Here is a 20,855-nt window from a genome sequence, read left to right as displayed (position 1 = left end):
TAATGCCATTCAATATTATATTATTTATTTTACTTTGATGGAAAGGTTGTCCGTAGGTGAAGAGATGCAGTGTGGGTTTTCAAGCAGATCTGTGTTGGAAACAAAGTACAACATAACTAATAATTTAAAAATAGACAGCAAAAAGTCTACTTAAACCAAATCTTTCTTTTTGTGTACCTCATGAACATTGCAAATAGGAATTTGATTTGCCAATGGCAAAGCAGAAGTTCTGCATTACCCATCACCTAATTCAAATTCTTTTTATAAAATGAAGAACCTGGGTAATCCAACAAACATTGAAAAGATTTGCCAATGAATTGCAAATGATGTTTCATAAATTAATTCCAGGTTTGTTAGATCATCTAAGTTTACCCGTAATAGTCTATAATATCTATCCTTGGAGAGCTTTATTAAATCTGGCCCAAAAGGGGAGAAAAGGCAAATTGTTCACAATGAAGGTGAATTTCATTAAGCTGATAAAAATTCCTTTTAATAGCTTCTCCAAAATAGCATACTCGTAGGCCCTCCCCCATAGTATAGACCCCCCCCTCCCAATATATTAGGATCCCAATACTTATATAGTCAAGGGAATATATCAGAGGAGAGGAGTAACTGATTGTTTGCTCCCCTGGTGCTCTTTTCTGCCCCTGTTTCACCCCTGAATTGTGGGAAGGCCTTCATTCTATTCACATAATACAGGGCTGCTGGTTCCGCATTGTATTCATTGATGTTGGTAAGGGAAAAGGGTAAATGCATTGATGCTGGCAAAGGTCACAATGGGTGAAAAATAGCAGTTTTGTGGGACTGTTCACTTAGCCGGGAGGAAACTTATTGGCAAAAAGTATGTCATTTTGTTTCATGCACCCTAGACCAGTGTTTCTCAACCTTTTTAACATGGGGAACCCATGCTATAAATACTATATGTACAACTCACAGTACAATAGCATGGAGGTTAGTAGGATAAAATGCCCCTTATGTTGCTGGGCATTGGGAAGCCACCCTTACAGAAAGCCAAAAAGATCATTGGTGTCACTTAAATTGACCTGAGAGGCACAAATTCTGGAACCTTTGGGTTCCACAAAACCCTGGTTGAGAAACTCCGCCCTAGACAATATATGAGCATGCAAACTATCTGAGGGAATAGGAGAGGGTTGGGAATCTAACAAAAGTACAAAAATAAATAATTTTATTTATGGTCAATTGTGCCAACAAAGACCTTAGAATGATGTCATAGAGTCTTCTGCTGTTCTAGACGCAGGCTGTCCCAGCTAGAAATGTATCACATTATGGTCTATGGAGATGCCAGGTTGGTGTATCAATATAAAATAAGAAGCTTGATGGAAAATTGTACTAAAAATATGTCAAACCTTATCCTGTTGTGAGAGAAAATAAATCAGATTACTTATTTCAAAGTTTTTCCAAAGTTTTGTTTGATCAGATGTTGAGCACTGTTGCAAAGTCTGATGGAGCATAATTATAGCCATCATCTGAATTTAGATTTATCTTTCTACAGGTTGTAAATCGGAAAGCTCGAAGATTATTGGACAAGTACAAGTCATTTCATGCTGCTTGTGGCATTTCAATATGTGTGTTCACAGGTAAAATGCCATTGTTATTATTAATATCTTATTTTCATTTTATTTGGTTTACAATAACATATACTCTCAGGTTTTTAAAGTGTACATTGTTCTTTGGGTGTCTGGAGTTAATACACCTTACACACCAAAATCTATTAGATATCATTGCATCCTGAATTACAAAACTGCAGTGCAATACAACAATACACATGTTTATGCATCTTTACTTCAATGTAATATGGATTAGCATGCTGTGGAGGCCTTCATTTTAAGCGGCACCGCCTTTGTCATCTAGGGTCCTTCACATTTTGCTAGGCATTCCTTGAGTAATGAGCAATTTATTACTCTCAGTTAAGTAACCAATGATACCAATGATCCTTTTTTAAACTATCTGTAAGGCTATGTACACACGTGCAATAATTGACGTTGGAAAGGATCTTTCATGATCCTTTCCAACGACTAACGACTGCACTATGCATGAACGAGTGCTGTACCATTCAGCTCTATAGAGAGGAGAGGGGGAGAACAACAGAGCAGCACCCCGCTTCGCTCTCCCCCCCTTGATTTCCATTACGATCATTCCTTGTCCATCGTCTGTGGATCCGCCAGGATGGTCGTTCAGATGATGGATGATGAGCACTGTACACACTGTAGATTATTGTCTGATATTGGCCCTGAGCCGATTATCAGATGAGAACTATTGCACCTGTGTACCCAGCCTAAGAGCTGGATTCTCCCCACTGACCACAAAACACATGCAGCATTTCTCCCCCTAACCATCATGGTAATTTAAAGATTTAAAGCCTACTGCACTTTTAAAAAACAGCAAAAGGCACCTTATTTTTGCAATTTTCTTAACCTGCATTTTGGCTGAAGTCTTTTAATATTTAATGAAATCTCTAAGAAAAAAATACCCTCTAATAATAATCTTTTCTTACCTATATTCTGGACATGCTTTTTCAAACACTTCAAAATAAATTGAACTCTTGCCTAAACAACTCATCTTAAGGGCCTTTTACACCCACAGTGTAAAAACAGCTGGTGTGCACCCAAAAGCATATGGTGTAAACTCTAAGCAACAACCATGTAGACAAATGGAACTTGTTGCTTTTAAGAACCGAGTCACAGTGAAACCGCAGTGGCATGCAAAAAATGATTCCCATCCGCTCCGATTCACTTGGGGTAGACAGGACCACGGTTAAATCTGCATCAGAAGGTTGCAGCTTGCCGTAGGTCTGCAATGGCCCTAACAAATGTTACCATGTGCGTAAAAGCACACACATTGTAGTGTGAACCCAGTCCTGGTTTTTGCAGTGAAACAGCCAGCCCTGATTAAGTTTGTTTAAGGAATTTAAACGCTGCAGGAGGCCACATCAAGCTTTTGTTTGCCCCTGCAAACATATCTATTGTTAACAGATCCAAACACATGTTTGGGATTGAGATTACAACCCTTCTAGGAAGTTTCTTGGGGAATGGAGAGAAGGCCAAATCTCGCAAGATGTAACTCCAGTCCATTGGAACACTTTTGAGTAACACTTTTATTTATTATTGTTTCAATAATTTTTATTGAGAATAAACGTTTAACAATTTTCAAAGAGAAAAAAAAACACAAACAAGTCAAAAAGAAAAGGAATCTAACATAGTCCTTTGCACTCCTAGTGAATGGGCTTTTCATCAACACAAACATTTTGGTTTGTTACACACTAAAAGGCCAAACGTTCTTATATAATGATTATGGATAAAAAAGGAAAGGACCTGCCTAGGAAGAAAAACAAAAGAGAATAGAAAATAGAGAAGGAGAGAATAGAGGTGAAAAAGAGGGCCGGGAAAGGTTACACACTGGGAAGGAGAGGACCCATATTTGAATATCCATAGGGGCAAACACAGCATAAAATCTCTCAAAGCGAGAGTAAATTCTTATCAAAATCAGCAGGCAGATAATTGTCTATCCAGGAGGCCCAAACCACCTGGAAGACCCACTGTATCATTCAATTTGGCTGCCAATAGTTCATTGAGAAAATACCAGTTAATCTTATGTTTTACTTTGTTCACAATTGGTGCTTGGTACAGTTAGAAGGTTTCAAGAGTAGTAACGCCTCATATGGGTCTTTGCACATAGAGTGTCCCAGTAGTGTGTATACTACTTGATATTCTTGGCCAAGTCCACCACACATGGTAAAGCGTCCCCACTGCTTCGCATTGTCGGAAGCACATGTTGAACACATTTAGGTTAAATTTTGCAAGTCTGGCTGGGACCAAATAGGATCGCATGACCAATTTATAATTAGCCTTATGATACCCTGCATGGACTTTGCCATGAGCTACTGTGACCCAAATCTGTGCCCATTGCAGAGTAACACTTTTTAAAACACTCCCCTCACAAAATGTAGCCACAACCAGTTTTTGCAGCAGCATATACCACTTTATCACCCTATAAACTGGTTGACATCCCTGTAAAACAATTGTAAGTAAGTGGCTACAGAGCTTGGGGCATAGTTCTACAGATGCGGCATAGAGATTGGGGCAGAGGGGGGTATTTAGGTAAAAGTTAAAATAAAGGTGCAGGTGCCTTTTAAAGTACAAATTCCACATTGCATTAGGCATTGGCAATGGTAATAGCAGTTTCTGCTTGTGTCTTGACAAATATGGCTGGCATTGAAGTGATTGCTCTTTTACTGGACGTTGTAAGATAAATTATGCCTTGCGACATAGTGGAGGTCAACGTAAGCCTTCCTTATCAACTCCTACACTATTCCTGCTATATTTATTGCACTGCTGAGTCTGTTAGTCAGCAAACAAGATGGAAGGAGGAGGGAGAATGAGAGAAAAGGGGGGGGGGGGGGATTACGGGGTTCTAAATAGCAAGCACCATTGCCATGGAAACAGTCAGAATAAGATATACAACCACATCAAGATTTTTTTTCTTCAGAAAGCCAACAATTGACTATTATTTAATATTTTGTGTAATGGGATTTTGTTTGCATGATGTAGTCAATAAAAGCTTTACTGAATTCAGTAAATGGAAGCATTTCTTTCCAAGCTCTAAAATAAATGCATGAAGTGTGACAAAGTTATCGAAAGAAAAGGTTTCCAGGTGTATATGACCCAGGGGATAGCTGACTATACTGCTGATTTTGACTTGCAACCATTGATGTGCTTTGCCAAGACCTAGGTGTACAAAGTTTACCAAACTAAATCGGACACAGTACTATGTTAGATGCTCCATGCATTGGGGCTAACTTACCAACTTATTCCATCATTCTCTTCTTCTGCCTTTCCCACATCTTCTCTACCTGTGATACACCCATACCCCACTCTACCTTCCCTAAAACTAAGATACCATTTCCATTTGTATTATGCCCGTCATCCACTTTCTCACTTTCTCTTGCTTCAGTACCAACTCATTTTTCCTTCTCCTTAAATGTAAACCCCATACCTCATGCTACTGCCCCCTTTATGCAGGCACTGGGTCTAGTCTATTTCCCCATCAGTGGTATGCCTATACCCTACTCTACTTCCCCTTCTAGTAAGGCACGAAGTCATTCCCCCTTCCCCCTTCCCCATCACTGTTTCATCCATGCCCGACTTTACTTCCACTTCATTCAGGCACTACGTCACTTTTTCCTCCCTATCATTGTTATTCCCATGCTGCTGTCTACCTCCCTCTCTAACCAGGTGCTGGGTTACTTCTTTTTCCCCATCAAAGATATGCCAATACCCCACCGTACCTTCCTCCAACCTAGGACACTTGTCCATCCCTATAAATGTTATGCTCATACCCAGCTCTACTCCTCATAAACCCAGGCATTAGGTCTCTTCTTTTCTCCATTAGTGTTATGCCCATACTCCACTCTTTCTCCCTCTCCACTCAGACAATGGATAACTTCCTTTTTCCCATCAATGTTAAGCTCACACCTCACTCTACTTCATCTTTCACTCGAGCGCTAAGTCACTTCTTGATCTCTGTCTGATGTTCCGCCAAACCCAACTCTATCTCCCTCTTCATTCAGGTACTAGGTGACTTCTTTTTTACCTTTAGTGGTATGCCCATACTCCACTCTACTTCCTCCTTCACTCAGGCACTAGTCTATTTTAATTTCCCCATCAATGTTACACTCATACCCAACTCTAACTTCCCTTCTATTCATGTATGTTTCGGCTATTAAACTTACACCCTTGTCCAACTCTACATTCCCCTGCACTCATGCACTAGGTCACTTCTTCTTCCTTATCAGTGCTACACCCATATCTTGTTTTCCATCCCCTACATTTAGGCAATGGGTCATTTCTATTCTATATTTCACTTTACTTTCACCTGTAGGAAGCTGCAGGAGTAAAATTGGGTACATGAAGGCATTTGCTTTCAGTTCCCCCAATTCTACCGCTGCATCCATTTTAGGGCAATTTAGCAAACCAACTATATTCAAAACGTGACCCATTGCTGTTTTCCATTTGAGATAAGCTTGGGGCAGTCACTGCAAACCACAGGTCTACACTAATGACCAGAATCCAACCAGAGTGTTACCAATCATTGTAAATATGATAGACAAACATGGTGATCACATGAGTTTGTTTACAAACAAACCCTACAACGTCTACTATCATATATAGCACCTATACCGGTCAAACTATTTGCATGATAATTCAAAGATTCCTCTTATTTAGTGACTCCTACATGCGATTAATACACAAGGAAAGAAACACAATATTTTTTCTATTTTCCTTAGATTTATTACAACTGTATGATATAAGCATATTACTTCATTCAGTTTAATGTGTCCCCAGTTGGGCAAGGCTTTATAATACATAGTTATTGGTACATCTAAAGAAGATTGTACAATCAAATGGTAAGCTTAAGCTAAACATCACATAGTTACACACACAATATCAAAAACATTTTTGTGACTATTTAGGAAATTCATACACAAACCTTAAGGCATTCTTATCTGTCTGCCTTACTTTTGTTGGTTTTTATTTTTCTCTTTATTTAGACTGAGTCAAAACTTCCTGCAGATTGCAGATGATGTCATTGTCTGGCTATAAGTCCACAGCAGATGGGAGAACCACAATTGCCAATTATCTAGCTGCTGATACTGAAGTCAGTTATCTGCGGACAGGAGTTTTTATGTGACTCTTTCCCCGTATCGCCTGTGACAAGACACACTGCAGACTAACTTCATCTCAATGGGCTTGGAGCGCTCTGCTAGCTCTGTGACTTACTGTCATTGAATTCCCTCTTATGGGACATCAAGCTTCTTGCTTTCTGATTTTATAAAATCATAAGACAAGCAGCCATGAGTGTTTAGCATTGGTTTTAATTATGTTCAAAATGTTACAACAATATCCCTAATTTCATAGACAGCGATACGGCTTTGTGACTCAGTTTAGCTGAGATTCAGACAATGAAGACAATGGGACGTGTTTATAAAAAATGATGAAGTCCGGGCACAGGTTTGGATGTCTAGAATAACTGGTATTCACTGATCATTGGACTTAAAGATTTGAATTTGTTACAGGGCTTGGCTGTGTTCAAATGGGTCATCAGATTAAATCAAAGAACCATTGTCAATGATTGCCACACAAGGTTTCCACCTGGCTGGTATTCCACTGACAGGTCACTAAAAATTGGACACTTTGTCAATTTTTTATAAGAATGAAGGTATAATGCTTCTTGTAGTCTTTGCACAACAGGGCTCAGAGTGAGAGAAGAAGCAGTACAAGGAGCCAGTCCATGCATGTGCTAACAAGGAGCATGCTAATAGCAAAAAGGGTGACAGTGCTGCTTCTCTTTTACCGTCAACTCGCAAGCTAGGGCTGGAACCATATCTAATAAGGTTTAGAAACAATGGGTTTAATAATGCTAGTCATCAGTTAAAGATGGGAGATCTAATGGTAAAGGACTGCAGCTAATTCAAGATGTGTACTGCAGCCAATGGGTTAGTTCTGCTTTAAATATTGGAAATATTGGATTTCAAGTTTGAGATATTGGTTAAACATCAGCAAAGGGTACATATGGGTGAATATTTCTTATAAATGCAGCAAATCTACCATCATTAACCATTTTCTGTTGGAGATTCTTCAAGGTCCATGTGTTTCCAATGGCAGCAAATAATTCTCCACTACAAACTTTTTGGTATATGCTAATTTCACTGCTTTATAATGAAACCCCTATGAATCTTGGTCCTGGTCTATCTTTTGCTGATGTATATTAAAACAGAAAATAAACACAGAGAGAAGGATGACCCTCTTGTGGTGGTTTTAGGTGGGTAGAGCATGCTGTAGACAATTCAGAACTTGTTCTTGTCCATCTATTACTGTTGTATTGGTTGAAGGTGGAATGAATCTTTATATTTGTGAGAATAAGAGTTCTGTTTCTCCACATTGTATCTCCAACCTTTTTTTCTTTGAATCTTTCCCAAACTGCCCTTTAAGTTTCTTTCAAGAATTGTACTAATATAACCTCTTTGTTTCCCTACAGCCATCCATGTTGGAGCTCATATTATTAATGCCGTCAACTTTTCTACAAACTATAACAGTGAATACACTGCACTTAATGTGGCACGCTACAAAAATGAGGTTAGTGTTCAAATCTGTTCATAATTTGAAGAAACTTATTTTGTAAATTGGACAACCTGAGCCACTTCCAGGAGATGGCTGATAATTAAAGTTTATCTATATCCAACACTTTTTGTTTTAGGTTTGGAAAGAGTTAGGAAGGACTAGAACTCTTGACACGTTTATTGCTTTCAGATACTCAAATGGAAAGGTTCCTTCACTTGCTGTCTGGTAAAATGGTTGTCCCATTGGGTTGTCTAAGTTGTCTATAAATGGCTGAATTTCTGAAAAGTCCATCTAGGGGGGGCCTCTACAAAATCTCTATGTAGAACTGAATCCTGCTGTTGCTGGTTGACCAGCTTTGCAGTAACCGGAAGAAAAAGGTAAAAGTGACTGTGCAGAGCCACCTTTGTATTGAAGGTATTCAATATTGAAGGCTTTTCTCTTGGTTGTATTGAAGGCTATTCTTTTGGTTCTTTTTTGATTCTCTCTCTCTACCACCTGTCTCTCCCCTCTACCTTTCTCTCTCTCTGGGCCTGATTTAGTAAAGCTCTCTAAGGCTGGAAAGAATAAACTTTCATCAGTGAAGCTGGGTCATCCAGCAAACTTGGAATGGATTTCTTAAAAGTCACTTGCTATTTGTTAGCAAATATTCTCAATCACTGACCTGATCCATACCAGGTTTGCTGGATCACCCAGCTTCACTCATGAAAGTTTCTTCTCTCCAGCTTTGGAGAGCTTTAATAAATCAGGCCCCATGTCTCTCTCTTGCTCCCAATCTCTCTCTCCACTAATTATACCTTACTTCTACCTCTGTTTATTTCATTTCTGTCTCTTTGCTTTTCACCCCATATCCTTTTTCCTGTCTCGCCTTCGCTCCACTCTCCCTATCTCTCTCTCTCTCTCTCTCTCCCTCTCACTTTCCTTCCTTTATTCCCTCTCTTATCCCCCCTCTCTTTCTCATTTTCTCCCCTCTCATTATCTCTCTCTCTCCCTTCCTCCTTTATCTCTCTCCCTTTTCCCTCCCTATCTCTCATCTGACCCTTTCTTCTCTCCTATTTTCTGTCTCCGTTCTCACACTCTCTCCCTCCTCTCTCTCCCACACTATCTGTGTTTATGTGTAAAGCAAAACATTTGACATTCCCAAACTTTCTCTGGCAAGGACTCTAAACCATACAAAGCACATGGAGATGGAAGATTCTCCACCAGAGACTATTTGCTGATTTTCCATTTTTGCTGCTTTATAAACAGACTTCATGCGTGAAAATCTAGAACTTACATCAAATTCTTGTGGTGGTGATTTTCCCTTTGGGGACTTTCCTTCACTATTTGATTGGTAAAGCATGTGCCCAGAGCATAACGTAAGGGTGGATATCTCTAATGGAGCCCTGGATAGCCGAAATAACTCAATAAATGTTCTAAATTTTAATATTTTGTCCAAAAGCGGGAGGTGGTACAAGGACACCTTACCCAAAATGGGCAAAATAACAATATCTCTTTAGCTAACCCATAAAATGTGAATTTATTGTTTAGCACCTCCCCCCATCCATCCATTAAAAAATTGGTAAAGTGTAATTGTAGAGGGTAAAATCCTATTTTCTTTTAAGCTCATATATTTTGAAACTGCTGTTTTATAATTTTTCAGCAAACTTTTTTGGCCACTAGACCATTTCAGGGGTAGGCATGAGCACACTAGGTCAGACTCTCTCTTGAGTCCCGCATTAAAGGCTGCGCCCCCCACCAGGAACGTCCCCTGAAAGGAAATCCCTCTTCTCCGCAATGGATAAAAAGGAGAGGGAATGTTCCCTATTTACCCCAGCAGCGGAAGTGTTATTGCCGGCCACGGTAAATAGGGAAGGGAGCCACAACAGGGAGGCTCATGAGCCGCATGCGGCTCTGGCTCCGGTAGTTTGTTCTGGCTCTGCCGCAGGTTGCCGTCCGAGATTAGGCCGGATCGGCCAGCTGGCATTAGGCCAGAACAAACTACCGGCTAGGCCGTATCTGGCTTAAAGGCTGGATTTTGCTTACCTCTGCTTTATAATAAATAAATATATATATGTTTTCAGTGATTGGAGACCACCAATGACGCACCATCTGTGCATGCACATGGCAGCTACTTATTCCCACCAAGGCACAAAATTATGTTTATGGTGGAAAAGACAGAGAGTTTTTTTAATAAATGTTTTTACCCAAGATTCACTTAAACTTTACAGAAATTTTTTACTTTGGATTTAATTAGAAAATGTTTGAATTGTGAATATGTGTGAATTTTAGGTAAAGTTGGGCATATGTTGGAGGAAACATTCATACATAGACCTCATAGAATCTTTACTGCTATTCAACTCTACTTGGTTCTACTTTTTTTTTTTTTGGACTTTAGTATCACTTTAAGATTTTGCAGTGCTGTATCAAATAGATACACTGTGGTTATCGCTTTCTGGGACAAAAGAAAAAAAATACATCCTACAAATGCCCTTTGGTTTGAGCCCAGAAATCCCCTATAAGCATTAATGGCACCAAGCCTGGCCCCCCTTGGGTGAAAAATGACTTTTATGTAAAGATTAGAGTTCAATGCAAGGAAAACAAGAGGACATTCATTTCACAGTGCACATTTATCAAGAGAAATGACTGAACAATATTTGTCACATTTTTTATCCTGGATATGACAGGAGATCGAGGGCCGGGGTGCTGAATAAATGAAGATTCATGCAGAATAATATGTCATTTGTCACTATTTGCCTTGTCAGTGTTTCTGTGTCTTAATAATTAAATTTAGGCGGCTTAAGGAGTCTCTGATTGGATTTCTGACACAAAGAAATTTCAAGCATGTGCTTTGATTATACTTTTGTGTTTTTTTTTTGTTCTTTTAGGATCCCAGGAAAATTATCTTCACTACGGGTAAGTGGCATGCACAGAAATTACTTGTTTTTTTTAAATAATGAAACCTCACTTTATGTACTATATATATATATATATATATATATATATATGTATATATACACAAAATGTCTCCCAAAGGCCCTGAGAAAAATAAAGAGAGATGCTAGAAGTCTTGGAGGTAAAAAGTGAGGACTACATGCTGACAATCAAAAATCCGGCAACCTATTTTTTTCGAAAATTCCAGATTTTTTTTAAACTTACCTCCACACACAGGGCAGCCTTCCTCTTGCAGCACCCGTGGACATCTGGCACAGTTTCAGGGAGCAGGCAGCAGGGACGTCTCAACATGTATTTAGTTTAGCAAGCAAGACCTAACAGCTGTTTCTGCAGAACAGCGCCATCAAAACATTGGTGGCCAAACAGTGTACTACAGTCCCTGTATTGATAATGCAAAATTCATGCCGGAAAACTGAAAGAACTGGATTATCGATGGCCGGATTTTCTATTGTCAACCTGTACTGGGTGGAGATTTGAGACCCAAGAGTGAAGCCCTATACATGTCTGCAGAGGGATTGAGTAATATTTTAGCTTGTTCCTGGTCAGATTGCCACAGGACATAATAAATCATGTTAAGAAATCAATTTCAAGTATACTGGATTACCCAGGTTCACCCATGATAGTCTATCTTCTCCAGTCTTGGAGAGCTTTAATAAATTAGGCTCATTATGTATTAGGCTACGGACATGACATTAAAGGTCTCTCACTGTTAACCAGGTCCTACAAAGTTACACACTATTTCATAAGCACAATGGAATGTTTCTTGTAGAAGCACATCACCTGTCTTCACTTCCTGAATTTGATGATATTTGCTGCAAGAATAGGAGGTTACATTAATGGAAGAGTGGGACAGTCACCAAAAAAGCTACCTGAAGAATGGACTTGGAGCACATGGGGACATCTAGAGTCATCCATGGGTTGAAGTTTCTTGTGAAATAGACGCTCCAGATCTATAACATTTATAGACTTCTCTGAGCTCAAATTTTTTTCATTGCTATAATTAAGTTCTATCACCCGCCTCCTGGCAGTAGAATGCAATCTTATTTTAATTCCTTTTCTCCAGCAGCTGCACAAGTCAGGGGAGTCTTTATGCTGCAGAATACATGGAGGGAAGCAGGCACTGGCGAATACTGTTGCTGAGTTTCTGACACACTTTCGCATGTCCGCTGGATTCTGTTCTTACACAGCGGGAACATTACAAAGCAGCCATCTGCTGACACCAAGGAAGAAACTGGAGCTGAAATATGAAAACTGGAAAACTGTATGAGATAATCAAAGCCACCAATCCAATGTCAGCTGCCCTTTTCCTATTTTAGGATACATTTAATAATAGTGGGAAATGGGGGTAATGGCATGTATACACTAAAAAAGCAATAATAAATAAAGGTGAAAAATATAGACTGTTGCATTGGACAAGATGAACTGATGGCAATATCCTCCTAAAAATACTGATTTCCTGGAGAAATGTTTGCTATACCACCAATGTTACCCTAAAGAGATGGCAAGAACGAAAAGTTAGAAAAAGAAACACCTAATAGGCCATGCACTAATGCTATGTTCACACTGGCGATGAGGTTGTGGTGCATTTACTATTGCCTCTCAGGAGAATCTACAAGGCAACATCTCCCTGCAGCAGCTCAATCGTTAATAAATAGGGGCGGCAATGAGCAGTTCAAGTGCTTCTCACTATGTTCAGGTGTCAAACTCTGTTTTTTTAGAAACCAGTACTGTGGTGTGAGTGAGTGGGTAGCAATGTGCCAGCTGCAGGAAGACGCACGGGATCAATCCCAAAGTAGGTCTGAACTTACCCTAATGCAAGGGTGTCAAAGTCTGGCCTGTAACGTCCTTTTTTTTGGACCCCCAGGAATCCTAAATATGAATTGCAGCTAGATTGCCTCTGCATTAAAATAACCGAGCTATTACACTTCGCGGCATCACTGGCGTCTATAGACCGGCGGCCTCTCTGCCTATGCATCGCCCCGCTTTGGACTGGTTTATAGACGCAGGGAATTGTAGTAGCGGTGATATTTCAGTGAAGAGAGAGTTCCAGCCACTCATAACATTAAGCCCCGGGGGCATTGGACTGTTTTTATGATGCAGGGAATTGTAGTAGTGGTGCTCTTTCAGTTTCAAGTTTGGCCTGCGACTTTGTCTAAGTTTTTAATTTTGGCCCACAGTGTATTTGAGTTTGACACCCCTGGCCTAAGGTTTATGTTCTACATATATGTCCAGCCTTTCTGTTAAAGCAGTGGATACCTATTTTTTTCTATTCCTCTGATTGGACAATAAAGAACCAGCAGTTCTCTGATGTCATCCTTGTGCATTCCCCTCCTCTTAGTATAACAGTACAGTACAATTTAATAGAGGCTGACAAATCCTCCTTTCTGGGTCTCAGCCCTGGTAGGCATAGTGTTATGGGATAGACAGTGTAAAGATACTTCATATGTATGCAATGACAGCAGTACAAAAGTTACCCAAGCCTCAAACCCAGGGGTGTCAAACTCAAATACACAAAGGCCCTAAATTAAAAACTTAGACCAAGACTGGGGCCAAACTTGAAATTTATTGAAAAAATTGAGGAAGTTTACTACTTCATCCATAACTAACAAAAACAAACCCCTCTACACACACTTTAGGGTTGAAAAGCCTATTTTCTATCTATGTATGCAGCCTGTGTGTTGTTCACATCACAAGTTTGTCTGACACTAAATAATACACTATGCAGTCTCTAATGGATTGAAACAAACACAATGCCCCTGGTACTCAGGCACCATGTGATCATTGCCTAGGCTTTGTGTCACATGATGGGCGTACAGGAATAATGTCTATGTATTGCATGTATTGAAAATGATATGAGGTGGTAATGTGGGCGGGCGGGCCAGATGTAGTTTATTTTTGGAGGGGGGGCCAAAAAAAGGACCATGCGGGCCAGGGTTTGACCCCCCTGCTCTAACCCATCCCCACTCTATCCAAAACTAATATTCAAATGGCTTAAGCCAAAGCATTTAGTTCTGAGTACATTCTGGGTTCATTCTTAGTATCTTACAGAAGCTGAAACTGGAAGCAGGTTCTAGGGATGATGTTTTTTCTAATGCTCATGCATGGGAGTTTCATTGCTGTTTGTTGCGTAGTGGGTTAGGGTGAGTGGTGTGGGACCACAAAAAAGCATGGAATAAAATGGCAGCGGTGGTCTAAGGAGCAGCTTCAGCACACCTAGTAGGTTGGTGTTCCATAATATGCACATTCACACATGGCAAGATCCTCCTCACCTTATCGACCTACATTCCAGTTTTAAGATGCAAGACATTTTATTGAATATATACTTGCTAGATTTATTTAAAAAGTGAAGTGGGGAACGCTGGTTGGATGGTGGGGATTCTTGTCCTTATGCCCTAACATGATTATTCACAACACTCCTACATGACAAGCATCCTAGGAAACTACTGGCCCTGATCCTCGGTTTAATAAGAGAGATATCATTTTATTCTTACCTTGCAGTATCTCTCTGTACCTACTTGGAATACTAATACCAGATGTCTACTAATAAAACTGCCATGAAGCACGCATCCAGCAAACTCAGACGAGTCACCATGGCACGTATATCCTAGCAACAGCGGGTAGCTTTGCTCCAGATGTGATTTAAATTCTGCAGATGTAAAGAACTGACTTTATATCAAGGTCAGCTTTCTAGCTGTACGTGGCTGAAGAATAATCTCTCTCCTCAAGATGACAAGGAAAATCTGGGTCTGTAGGGTAATTGCACACAGCCAGGTGACCTGCTTTCTAAGATTTAAGAAAGACGCAGAGAAAATAAACAGATCTGGACAGGTTGATAACGCACCTGAACGGAGGTGCTGCACCACGGATTTGGGGGAATTATCATAATAAAAATGTCTGCTGTTTTTACCATTAGAATTAACTTGGCTTTTACGTAGCGTGTCTGCTATTTCATCCCTTGACTTTCATAAGGCAAATAAGGATACGTTGATTCCTGAAATACCTGAAATGTGAAGGAAGGACAAATTTAATGAACAATTAATCATCTGATAGTTTACCTAAAATAGATGTTACAGGTATACTGTACCCTGGAGAGCTTACTTAGCCCCTGGCTTGGTATAAACTGCCTGGCTAAAAAAAAGTGCACAAGCTCTGGGTGGCAGTGTTATATTCTGGGGTGCCTATGAGAGCCGTCATGTAATCAGGGCTGTCTGTGAGGGCAGTGTTATGATCTGGGGGAGTCTGTGGGAGCAATGGTTTATTCTGGGGTGCCTATAAAGGCAGTGATGTGATCTGGGGTGGCTGTGAGGGCAGTGTTACAAACTGGGGTGCCTCTGAGGACAATGTTATATTCTGGGGTGCCTGTGGGTGCAGTGTTATGATCTGTGGTTCCTGTAGGAGCAGTGTTATGATGTGGGGTTCCTGCGGGGGCAGTGTTATGATCTGGGGTGCCTATGAGGGCAGTGTTGTAATCTGGGGTCCCTGTGGGGGCAGTGGTATGATCTGGGGTTCCTGTGGGGCAGTGTTATGATCTGGGGTTCCTATGAGGGCAGTGTTGTAATCTGGGGTCCCTAGGGGGGCAGGGGTATGATCTGGGGTTCCTTTGGGGGCAGTGTTATGATCTGGGGTGCCTATGAGAGCAGTGTTGTGATCTGGGGTGCCTATGAGAGCAGTGTTGTGATCTGGGGTGCCTATGAGGGCAGTGTTGTGATCTGGGGTGCCTATGAGGGCAGTGTTGTGATCTGGGGTGCCTATGAGAGCAGTGTTGTGATCGCAGTGTTGTGATCTGGGGTGCCTATGAGGGCAGTGTTGTGATCTGGGGTGCAATCTTGTGACATTGCATAAGCTTAACAAATAAAAATAGTTTAAGAAATTTTGTAATTCTATATACCAGTTGTAAGGTGTAACAGTCAAAAAGTTGCTGGCTCATCACTAGTATTGTAGAATTATTTTTGTCATTTAGATCTGCAAATTTATCGTAACATATGTAACAACAATATGCAAAAATTTTATTTTATTACATATTATAATACATTTTCTGTTTTTTTTTCTTTCTAGTTCCTGGAGTGACTGGAGTCTTAATGGTTCTGATTTTATTCCTGATGTCCACTGCTTCCACAAGGTCCATAAGGTAACTTTAGTGGGTGCAGTGCATCCAAGGTCCTAGAAGAAATATTTATATGAAAAGTTGGAATACACACATAGGGATTTTTTTTTTTGCTGACAGAAGCTTACAGGGAGTTTACAGGTTTACCAATATAATGTTGCACTATATGGTTGTTAGTAATTGTTCACAGGGACTGATTTTAACTCCCAGTGTGATTTCTGTTCAGAAAATTAATTGGATTTTTAGAGAGGCAGATTGTAAGCCACCATTTTTTGAGGTTCCAATCAGATCTGAATAGATAGGACATGCTGGTGAATACAGATCAAACATACACAAGTCATGTCATTAGCACTAACTATCAATCAAATCTTGTTGGAATTCATATTATTATTATTATTTTTAATAAACAGGATTTATATAGCGCCAACATATAATACGCAGCGGCAGAGAAGGATGTTGTGGGGGGAGCAGGTGTGGGGTTTAGGAGGGAGTCAATTGTAGAGAAGAGGTATGGGTTGGATGCTTGAGAGGAAATATGTGGAGAAATGAAATTTTGCTTGGTGACAGTGAGCTCTGTATTAAAGCTTTGAAGTTTGGCTTTTGTAGCTGTTTGGTGTGATTGTTGTGCCAGGGTCAGGGGTTGTCAGGGCGGGGGTAGCGGAAGGTGGCAGGAGCAATATTATCCATATCAATTTTTATCATAAAAAATAGTATGGATTAATGGGACGGTAATAAAAAGAGATAAAAAAAGTCTGTGCTTTTCGAAATTGAATTCTCCCTCTCACTTCCAGGAGCTCTGCCTCTCTTTTAACTCTCAATTCAATTTAGCAGTAAGAGTATAATGAAATATCTTTTACTTCCATGTATGGAGCAGCATGTGACAGTGCTGGGCCAGTCAGCACTGTGAGGACAGGAAGTGGAGGGGAAATCCCCTTTAATAAGGGAGGCAGTCAATAAAAATTTGAAAAAGGCTTTAACCTATTTCCATTATATTTACAACAGAATAAAATGTTGTCTATTGTTGGGCTTAAAAATGATTAACACTACACAATAAATTTTGCTTTTTGAGGAGATTATAAAGTTTTTCCATTTTTTTTTTTTTTAGATCCTCAAACTTTGATATCTTTTTGGGCACGCACAACCTCTTCTTCATATTCTATCTGCTGTTGCTGGTCCATGCCCTGGGGTAAGTGTTTATAGTGTTTGCTTCTGTGGGTAGCTGGCTGGCGGTTCAACTATTCTGTAACTGCCTAGGGTAAAAAAAAAAACCCCAAAACATTGTAGGCTCTATTTATAAAATGGGGAATTGGATATTTCTCCAAACATTCCCTGGTGGGAATCAGTTACTGCTATTCTTAACACATGGATCTAGAACAGCGGTCGCCAACCAGTGGTCTGCAGACCATCAGTGGTGCGCCCCCGAGCAGGGTCAGGAAAAGGAGCCCACTGGGAGGGCGTACCAGCCAGCGGACCATGTCCCCATACAGTTCGCAAGCTCAGGGAAGTGGGCGAGTTGTGTGGTTCTGGCATAATGACATCACTATGCGTGGTCTGGAGTTGGTAAATTTAGTGGTCTGTGGGTCCAAAAAGGTTGGGGACCACTGATCTAAAGGATCAGTGGTGGCTAAGGAATGTTTCATTTATACTGTCCTGTATATTTTCTGAATGCAATTATCTAGATAGCAAAAGTTATAAAGCTTCAAAATTGAGTGCACCAAAAATAGAAAATGTTAGTACCCCTAATTGTGAAAAGTATCAACAGGTTACACTTTTATGGATCATCAGATTTGGCAGCAGACATTCCCATGCAGCTCCCAATGGCTGGACTCTTGCCAGTCGCTTGACCTCCATGCATTGATGTGCTGATTTTTTAAAAACCAGTGTTGCAAATGTTACAATAGGCAGTAGCAATCGGTACTGAGATGATCACTGCCATCCTCATTCATTCTCTATGGGTGACCTCAAGGGAGACAGAAGCAGATCAGAGGTGTTAGGAAGAGGTAACCTCACCATATACTTACTGCCACTCTTAAGTCACGAGTGGGACTTCCCCCATTACCGAGCACCATCAATGTTAACTCTTCATATTGCAAACATTATTTGGACCGAATGGACAGTGTTGCTGTATCCACTTTCCATTAGAAATCAGCAAATGGTAACCTTGTTTTGGAGCTAGATGGCCCTGGGCTATATTTTTGCTGAGGCTGATTTACTTATATACATTAGATGTTTGTTGGATCACCCAGGGTCTCCCATGTTAGTCTATTTTTTCCAGTCTTGGAAAGTTTTTTGCAAGGGGATAATTCACTTTGATAAGTGAAAAGCCTATATTTCTTTAATAAATCAACATTACAGGGTCTGCACCTAAAACTTACATTCTAGACTGCAAAACCATTGGAAGATCGAGGAGTGCCCCGGGGATCGCACACTCTTCTCAATGAATGCAGCCCCGCAGCTGCAATCATTTAGAAGATGCCCTGCAAAGGAGAACCTCCTGACAATGTAATATAAGTATCTCTTACAAATGATACATTACAACGATACATATTACAATGTCAGGAGGTTCTCCTGTGCTGGGCATCTTCTCAGCTGTGGCTGCATTCATTGAGAAGAGAGTGCGATCCCCGGGGCACTATAGGTTATTTACCTCTGGTGCCCTGGGATTGCAGAGGATTTCCAGGGCTGCATGATGCTTGATGCAACCGTGGAAATCCTCCTGTTCAGCGAGAGCTCAACATCTCGGCGAATCAGAAGGCCATTCTCGCTTACATTTTCGATTTTCCCAGCGAGATCAACCTAATATTTTCGCTCGGTCATCCCTATTGGCCTCCATACTCTGCAAACAGATCGACTTTGCTGTAAGTAACAATAACAACCAACTGACTGCGCTATGAGCCACTGAATAATGAAATTTTAATGGAGCACTCCATTCACAACACAAATAGGCAGAGAGATCAATCTCTTGTATAAGCTAAAGATCGGAGATATAACATAGGATTACACCGCTCAATACAATATGTGGATGAGCTTCCCGAGGGGATGTCTGCAATGCTGTGGTGACTGAATTTACAGTTACGTGCTCATCATAGCTTTAAGGGATAATCCTTAATAATTAATGACTTAAAGATGTAGAGAGACAGCTGAACATTTATTAAGCGCAGGGGGAAATCAACTAATTGTTTTCTCACACTTAATGGTTTAAATTATGGCCCTTTGGATTCTTATTTCTCTTGACTTGCTCCAGTCCAATCTGCATGTGCTATGTTGCCGTGGTTTACACTTTATACTGGATTACATGGTGCCTTTTACCAAATTTTAGACCTGATTTTTGGAGAAAATAAATTGGATTTTGCTACTGATTGGCCCAAAAGGGGTTGACCATAGAGCATCACATCCAATATTAATTCTTATTGTCCTTCAGAGGAAGTATAGTGTATTTTTGTGAGTTTCATATCTGAAATATTATAGCAATGTTTACATTACATAGTTCTTTTATATGGCAATCTCATTCTTAGAGACTTTGTCATATTTTTAATATTAATTTTTTAATATTGTTTTTATGTTACCCACGAGGTGGGGCTCTGATTGTTTTAGTCCAGTGTTTCTCAACCAGAGGTTGCCAGGGGTTCCTTGAGCAATGAGCAGTTTGTGACTCTCAGGTCAGTTTAATTTAAACCAATGATTGTTTTGGCTCCGTGAGGGTGACATTCTTCCCAATGGCCAGCAATGTAAGACGCATTCTCCCCAGGGACCACCGCAATAGTGTACTGTAAATTGTGGCTACAGTGATTATACCAGGTGATCCCTGGAGACCTAAAAGTTATTTTAAAGGGTACATCCATGTTAATAGGGTTAAGAAACACTGTCTTAGAGCAATTACTATCTTTTTCCTAATGACCAATTCCAACTAAGTTAACTGGGCCTTCAGGCAATGTACAAAAACACACAAAGAAAATAAATGGTGCTCTTCCCTGTGCATCACTTTTTTTCCAAAATATGTCCTTAGTCACCCCGAGTTTGACTCGGGGTTACCGCTTTCAGCAACTTTTTCCTACCGAGAGTCACACTCGGGGTTACCGCTAGGGAGGTTCAAGTGAAACTAAGCCCTTTTTTCAAAATAATGTGACCAGGCATGTCTCTTATTGCCAAAATTACAGGTCATGTCCCTTATGCAAAAAAAAAAAACCCTTACCGATCCGATTGCTATTTTTCACATTATTGCGTTGATTGCACCACCATCTTCTTCTCTTTCTGGTTTTGATCTTTGACCATATTGACTGGATGGGCTGGGATGATGTAACTCAGTCCCAGCATCCTCAGGGGAAATTGGGATGTGCTGGATATCCTGGCTTCTTACATTGAGCTGCGCATGCAATATGTTTTATTGCAGAATTGACATTGCCTCTTCATTTCTGCAATAAAGGTAAGTCTGATCACAAATTCTGAAAGCAGAACTCATTTAGTTTTTACTTTAAATGAGGATCTATTATGAATTGGGATCTTCCACTCCTTCTCCTCTCCATAAAATTGAACAGTGTTGATTGTAGAGTGCTTCTTTTCACCTACCAACACTTTACTTCCAGCAAATGACATGTGAATATATCTTTAGACAAGGGATGGATTTAGATAAAAAAACTTAAAAAAATATGAAGTGGAGGCCTCAAATGTGCATAATTTCAGTT

General features: G+C 40.2%; 1 protein-coding gene across 2 annotated transcripts in view; it reads left to right on the top strand.

Annotated features, from left to right (window-relative positions):
- NOX4 (NADPH oxidase 4) overlaps positions 1–20,855 on the top strand; it is a 110,751-nt gene that overhangs the window by 19,858 nt on the left and 70,038 nt on the right. For both annotated transcript variants that reach the window (XM_072402502.1, XM_072402511.1), the window contains exons 4-8: positions 1,514–1,598; positions 8,056–8,153; positions 11,003–11,030; positions 16,125–16,197; positions 17,279–17,359. In XM_072402502.1, coding sequence (XP_072258603.1) covers positions 1,514–1,598; positions 8,056–8,153; positions 11,003–11,030; positions 16,125–16,197; positions 17,279–17,359 — 365 coding nt within the window. The remainder of the gene's footprint in view (positions 1–1,513; positions 1,599–8,055; positions 8,154–11,002; positions 11,031–16,124; positions 16,198–17,278; positions 17,360–20,855) is intronic.

This window comes from Pyxicephalus adspersus, chromosome 1 (assembly GCF_032062135.1).
Source record: "Pyxicephalus adspersus chromosome 1, UCB_Pads_2.0, whole genome shotgun sequence".
Lineage (NCBI taxonomy): Eukaryota > Metazoa > Chordata > Amphibia > Anura > Pyxicephalidae > Pyxicephalus > Pyxicephalus adspersus.
Note: the sequence above shows the minus strand (reverse complement) of the source record. Positions and strands in the feature narration are given on the sequence as shown.